This window comes from Carlito syrichta, unplaced genomic scaffold (genome assembly GCF_000164805.1).
Source record: "Carlito syrichta isolate Samal-C Ts95f unplaced genomic scaffold, Tarsius_syrichta-2.0.1 Scaffold288408, whole genome shotgun sequence".
In the NCBI taxonomy this organism is placed as follows: domain Eukaryota; kingdom Metazoa; phylum Chordata; class Mammalia; order Primates; family Tarsiidae; genus Carlito; species Carlito syrichta.
The window spans coordinates 9,998-15,482 of NW_007232504.1; the positions used below are offsets into that span (position 1 = coordinate 9,998).

The 5,485-nt window shown below is 62.9% G+C and overlaps 1 protein-coding gene across 1 annotated transcript in view; it reads right to left on the reverse strand.

Moving 5' to 3' along the window:
* PLEKHG6 (pleckstrin homology and RhoGEF domain containing G6) overlaps positions 1-5,132 on the reverse strand; it is a gene marked incomplete at its 3' end in the record, with an annotated part of 15,113 nt that extends 9,981 nt beyond the window's left edge. The window contains exons 1-8 of the mRNA XM_008053721.1: positions 4,995-5,132; positions 3,646-3,789; positions 2,501-2,665; positions 2,037-2,132; positions 1,757-1,807; positions 1,304-1,453; positions 300-410; positions 4-159 (exon numbers count right to left, since the gene is read on the reverse strand). Coding sequence (XP_008051912.1) covers positions 4-159; positions 300-410; positions 1,304-1,453; positions 1,757-1,807; positions 2,037-2,132; positions 2,501-2,665; positions 3,646-3,789; positions 4,995-5,132 — 1,011 coding nt within the window. The remainder of the gene's footprint in view (positions 1-3; positions 160-299; positions 411-1,303; positions 1,454-1,756; positions 1,808-2,036; positions 2,133-2,500; positions 2,666-3,645; positions 3,790-4,994) is intronic.
* Between the last annotated feature and the right edge of the window lie 353 nt (positions 5,133-5,485).

Below are 5,485 nucleotides of genomic sequence, written 5' to 3' on the forward strand. Positions count from 1 at the left end.
GGCGCCCACTATGGCCGTCAGAGCCTCCCGGGCCCGGGGGGTCGGGGTCCTCTTGCACACGGCCTGGAGCAGCAGCGGGTACTTGGTGATGCGCTGTTGGGGCTTGATGAGAAGGTCGCCCAGCGTCTGCCTCCCCGAGAGCTTGTGCTTCTCACACCACTGCGGGAGCGGCGGGCTCAGGGCTCGGCAGGCTCCCTCCTGCCCGCGGGGGACTCCCAGCTCGCCTCGGACCCAGCAGGACCGGGGGTGTCCAGCTGGCTGAGGCGCGCCCAGCCCCTTCCCGGCACCCCCGCTCCTACCTGCACGAAGGCGCGGAAGGGAGGGTTCGTATCTTGCTGCTCCCGGGCGTAGGCCATGGTCTGCTTCACCCGCAGGCAGTACTGGATGTAGGTCTGGAATCGCTGGCCAAACTGGCGGGTGGACATGGGGGTGGGGACAGGCGAGGGGAGGAAGGTCACGGATGCGGGCCCTGGCTGCAGCACTTGGGAGCGGGCGGGGAGAGAGCCTCACACAGGCCCCAGCCCGGCGTCTGCAGTCCCTCCCTCCCTCCCATGCTTGTGTTCACGGCAGGCCGCTCTCTGGGGATTCCAGAAGGAGCCTGAGTGAGGTCCTGAGCTGGACCCAGGGCGGCCCCCTGAGCTCCCTCCGTCCGCAGCGCGGCTGGCCCTGCTCTCCCTCCATCAATAATTCAGCCGGCTGGTTTCCAGGACACTGTAGATCCCGTTTCACCCTGAGGGGAGGGTGGGGACCCAGGCGGCTGCTCACAGCCCTGCTCCTGCCGAGGGGTGCCTCAGCTTCCCAGACTGTCCCCCCACCTCCTGACACCACCGAAGCCTTTTCCCGGCCGGGCAAAACGGTGGAGGGAAGTCTGATCCTCGGCCTCTTGCCCTCTCTTGTCACTCTTCCCCTCGGGGTGCCCCTGCGGCCTGTCGTACCTCCCAGCCACCCCGAGGGAAGGGTCCCCTCACCTCGGTCCCCTGCTTGCACCCAGCTGTTTGTCACCAGATCTCTGCCCAAGACTCAAGCTTCCATTTCTGGTGAGAACTTGGGCAAAAGCCTTCCCCGAGATGCCACATTTTCGTTCCACAAGGGCCTCCAGAAGACCACAGGACCTTTGACACGGAGGCCCAACTTGTGGAATGAAAAGTGGGAGCTGAGGTGATATTTGGGGCAGGGACCAGGCCCCACGGGCCTCTCAAATCACGCAGGGATTCGTGTCCCATGGCATGGCTTACCGCCAGGATTTCCATCCCCGGCTCTCCCACACATGCCCCAGCCGGACGTGGCCCGTCACAAGCCTCACCATCAGGAAGCCGCTTTGCAGGCCGATGGGGTCCAGGGGTTGGCCCGAGGTGCGGGTCTCCTCCAGGGTGGGCCCTAGCACCTCCTCCCAAAAGCTCCGGTGGGCTCGAATCAGGCTGGGGACATTTCCAAATAGGGTCTCAGCTGACACCTGGACGAGGGAGCAGAACTTGGCAACATGAGTGTAGCTGGTGCCGTCAGACAGCACTGGCCTGGACGGCGGGGCTCGGGAGACCACTGGCCTGGAAGGCCTACGGGGCTCTGGCCTTCCTTTCCACATCTGTGGCACTCTGGCGGTCTGCTTGGGGTCCAGAGCCGAGGGGAGTGGGAAGGGCAGAGTGTCCCGGAGAACGGGGCAGTGGGAATTCAGGCTGGGCAGCCTGTAGGGCTCTCTGTGTCCCCCCACCCCTGGCTCAGAGCTTGGGGTACCAGGCTCCATCCAGCAGGTACTCGCCTCGGTCAGCAGGCCCACGCGCTGCAGGTTCAGCAAGCCGGCAGCCAGGAGCTGGAAGCAGGGCAGAAAGGAGGGTCTCCACGCCTGACCCCCGTCCTCCCGGAGTCCCAGCCGTCCCTGCAGTGTCACCCCCACCTTGCTGCCCAGCTCCTGGGTGGGCCTGAAGTCCTGTCCCTCCCTCCCCCAGTGGTCCGCCCCCCTGGTCTGGGACAATGGCAGCTCACGCAAGGGAGCCTGGTGAGGGCTGGGTTGGGGCCGGGGCTGGGCGAGGGAGGCTCACATCGGTCATGATCTTGAGCTTTCTCACGTAGATCAGCTCGGTGGTCAGGAGCTCCCACAGTGCCTCCTGCTGGTGGCAAAGCTCCCGGCTCATCTCCTGGGATGCGGACAGCACGAGTTGAGTCGGAGGTGATGACAAGAATTGCAGGTGCCACTGAGTCAGTGCTGCTGGACCCAGGCCCGAGGTCCTCGGCACTTTGGACATGGCCTTTCAACCTCACACCAAGCCTCTGGTGTGTAGGTGGCATCATCTCCATTTGACTTAGGAGGTGACCGAAGCCCACAGAGCTTGGCTGTCTTGACCAAGGTCTCACTCACAAGGGGCAAAACCAGGATCTGAACTCAGATCAAAGTGTCTCCAAGTGCTTTTTCCACACGCCCCCCCTTCCCGGGGCCTTTCCCTCCTCCAGAGCAGAATGTGTGTGTGCCTTAACACCGTGGGGACAGACCCCGTTTCCAGCCCACCTTGTGCCCGGGCACCAGCTCCTTCCAGGACTTCTCGATGGCCAGGCCACTGTCACCACCCTCTCCCATCTCCCAGTGCCGCCGGTCCTCGGGGGGCAGGCGAGGAATCCCAAACATGCTGAAGACGTGCAGCCTCACCTCCAGGCTGGGGGCCTTGGCGACATCCTGCAGGGACTGCAAGAAGGGGACTGGTTCTGGCCACACGCTCACGGGAGGTATGTGTGTGTGTGTGTGTGTGTGTGTGTGTGTGTGCACGCGTGTGCATGTCTGGGATGGGAGGTGGCGAGTGGCACTTGGTATGAGTGGGGACACGGAGGCCTGGGGGCAGGAGCTGTTGGAATGTGGCCATAAAGGAGTCTATTCTAGCTCCCTGACCAGAAAGAAACCTTCCAGGGGTCACCTGATTCAGAACGGGGGGTGGAGGAAGGATGGAATGAGACCCTTTGCAGGGACCTTCGAGTGGTGCTCAGAACAGAGCTTAGACAACCAGTGGTCTCAGGTAACGTTGGACATTTTATGAAGGAGGTGGCTTACATTCTGCCATTTGTTTTTGGAACCAAGTAATGTGGACAATGGATATTCCCAATCTCCACTCCATTCCGGTAGGGCTGGGCTCGCCACTGTGGTGAAGGATGGTATGGGACTTGGAGATGGAGGGTACGGAACTGGCTCCCACATTCATTGGTAATTTCTTTTCTTTTTTTTTTTGAGTGGGAGTCTCACTCTGTCACCCAGGCTGGAGTGCAGCGGCACACTCATGGACCTGCTGGGCTCAGGCAATCCTTCTGCCTCTGCCTTGCAATCAGCTGGAACTACAGGTGCACGCTTCCACGCCTGGCTTATTTTTGTTTTGATTTATTGTAGCGACGAGGTCTTGCCATGTTGCTCAGGCTGGTCTTGAACCCCTGAGCTCGGCAATCCTCTCGCCTCGGCCTCCCAAAGTGCTGGGATGACAGGCTTGAGTCACCATGCCCGGCAATAGTTTATCTTTCACACGTCATCAGAATGTCTTGAGTCAAAGTCACCGGCTCTGGTGCATGACCCGAGTAGAGGTGTATCTCTCAGAGGGTCTCCCAACAGAGCTGTGCTTGGTCTCCTGGACCTGGGCCGTGCACATGGGGAAGCCAGGAGAGGGATTTTCGTACCTTGAGTTTGGGGGAGTAAGGTGGGCCAGCCCCCCAGTGGCCTCCAGGCTTCTTCTCGGGCTCTGGTTCCCGCAGCCTCATGGGAGACAGGCCTCGGGAACCCTTGGCAAAGTGGACATAGGGCTGGAGGCGGCGGCTGAAATCCTGGAGGAAGAGCAGAGGAGGTTCTGGGAGTGCGTGCCTTTCCCTAGAAGTCCCACAGAGGGCATGTGGCCAGGTTTGGGTCTACACACCATCCCCCGCCCGGTACAGCGGGCTGGCTCACCCCTACCCTCCAACCAGTTTGGTGTGGGCTGCTCCTGCCTGAGTCACCGTGGCCGCTGCCAGGGAGGCTGAGCAGAGTGGGCAGGGGCATGCCGCCCGGCTCCCCGCTTGCGCCTGGGGGCAGAGGCAGAGCCTCCTGCAGAGCCGGGGTGCAGGCACACACAGGCCTGGTGCTGGCGGGTGTCGCCGTGGGTCCCGCTCCCTGCACAGGGGCTTGTGTGGATACGGCGCGGCTCCCTCACGCTCCCCTTGTCCGGGACCAGCCTCCCTCACACGGGACGCGGGAACACACATGGGCGACCTCCCCCCCAGGGGTGTGTGGCCAGTGTCCCACCCAGCTGGGAGCGGCTGTCCTGCCGTGTGAGAGGTTGAGGCCACAGCCACAAGCCTCCTTCCCGGGCAGGCCTGGTCACATTCCTCCATTTGCCTGTGGCCTGAATTACCCCACAGGCTTCCTAGTCTCTCCCTTCCCGCCCGCAGCCTGGGGGAGTCCCTGCCTCTGAGGGCCAAATTCTTCCCCAGTGAGGCAGCGGGATACCCTCAGCCAGAAGCAGGACTGTCCTCAAGGTGGAGGGGAAGCCTCCGGGACACGTCAGAATGCGGGCTTCCACACCCCTCTCCTCCGCCAGGATTGGAGGAGGGCCACGGGGGCGGGGCTGGGGTGGAGCCAAGGCAGGCGCCCCACCCTCCCCACTTGGGACTGAGGCCGCCCTGAACCTTTGCTCTTCCTCAGTCCTGACTCAGAGGGAGACAGGTTTCAGGGAGCCCTCAAACTCCAGCCAAGGAGAGGCGGGAACCTGGGAGGTGCCAGCCCGCAGCCCTGAACCAGAGACCTGTCTAACAGCACCTCCCTGTGGGCCTGGCTTCTCCTGGCTCTCTGCCTCCCCTGCCCTGAATGTCTGGGACTGGGGTGCGACATCCTGGGAGCCTGGCACTGCCCTCCCCTCCTCCGCATCCCAGGAAAGAAGAGTCGGGTGAGGGACAGGAATAGAGCAGCCATGAACCTGTAAGGGGACGGAGACTCCACAGCTGGGTCCTCCCTCCTGCCCCGCCCAGGTCACCTTCAGGGCACAGCCTGGACTCACCCGCACAGGGCCTTCTTGGGGACAGAGACTGCCCGCAGTGCTCTGGGCAGGGCCCCGATGCCGGCCCCCGTAAGCCTCAATGCGAGAGGCCACGAGTCCTTGGCGGGGGCCCCCTTCGGGAGGACCGGCGGTCTGCATTCCTTCTCTCCTGGGTCACCTCTAAAGGGTCATAGCTCCAAGGTCTCGGAGAAAGGTGTCCTCCGAGGCTGCGAGAGAGAAAATAAAGGCATGGGAGGGCCAGCTCGGATCAGTGAGCGGCTCCGGCCTGGAGACCAAGGCAGTAGGGGTGGCGGAGGGGAAAGAGGGTGGCGCAGGGGCGGAGAGGGCTTGGCCACTCGCTGGGGGAGGGGTGTGGCTGCCGTGACTGTGACTTGCTTTGGGTCGGGTAGGTCCAGGCACATGCTGGGTGGAAAACCCTTTGAGATATGCCTCTTCCCTCACGTGGGCGCACACTTGGGGTGCAGGCTCCTACTAGCCTCGAGGACGTGGTC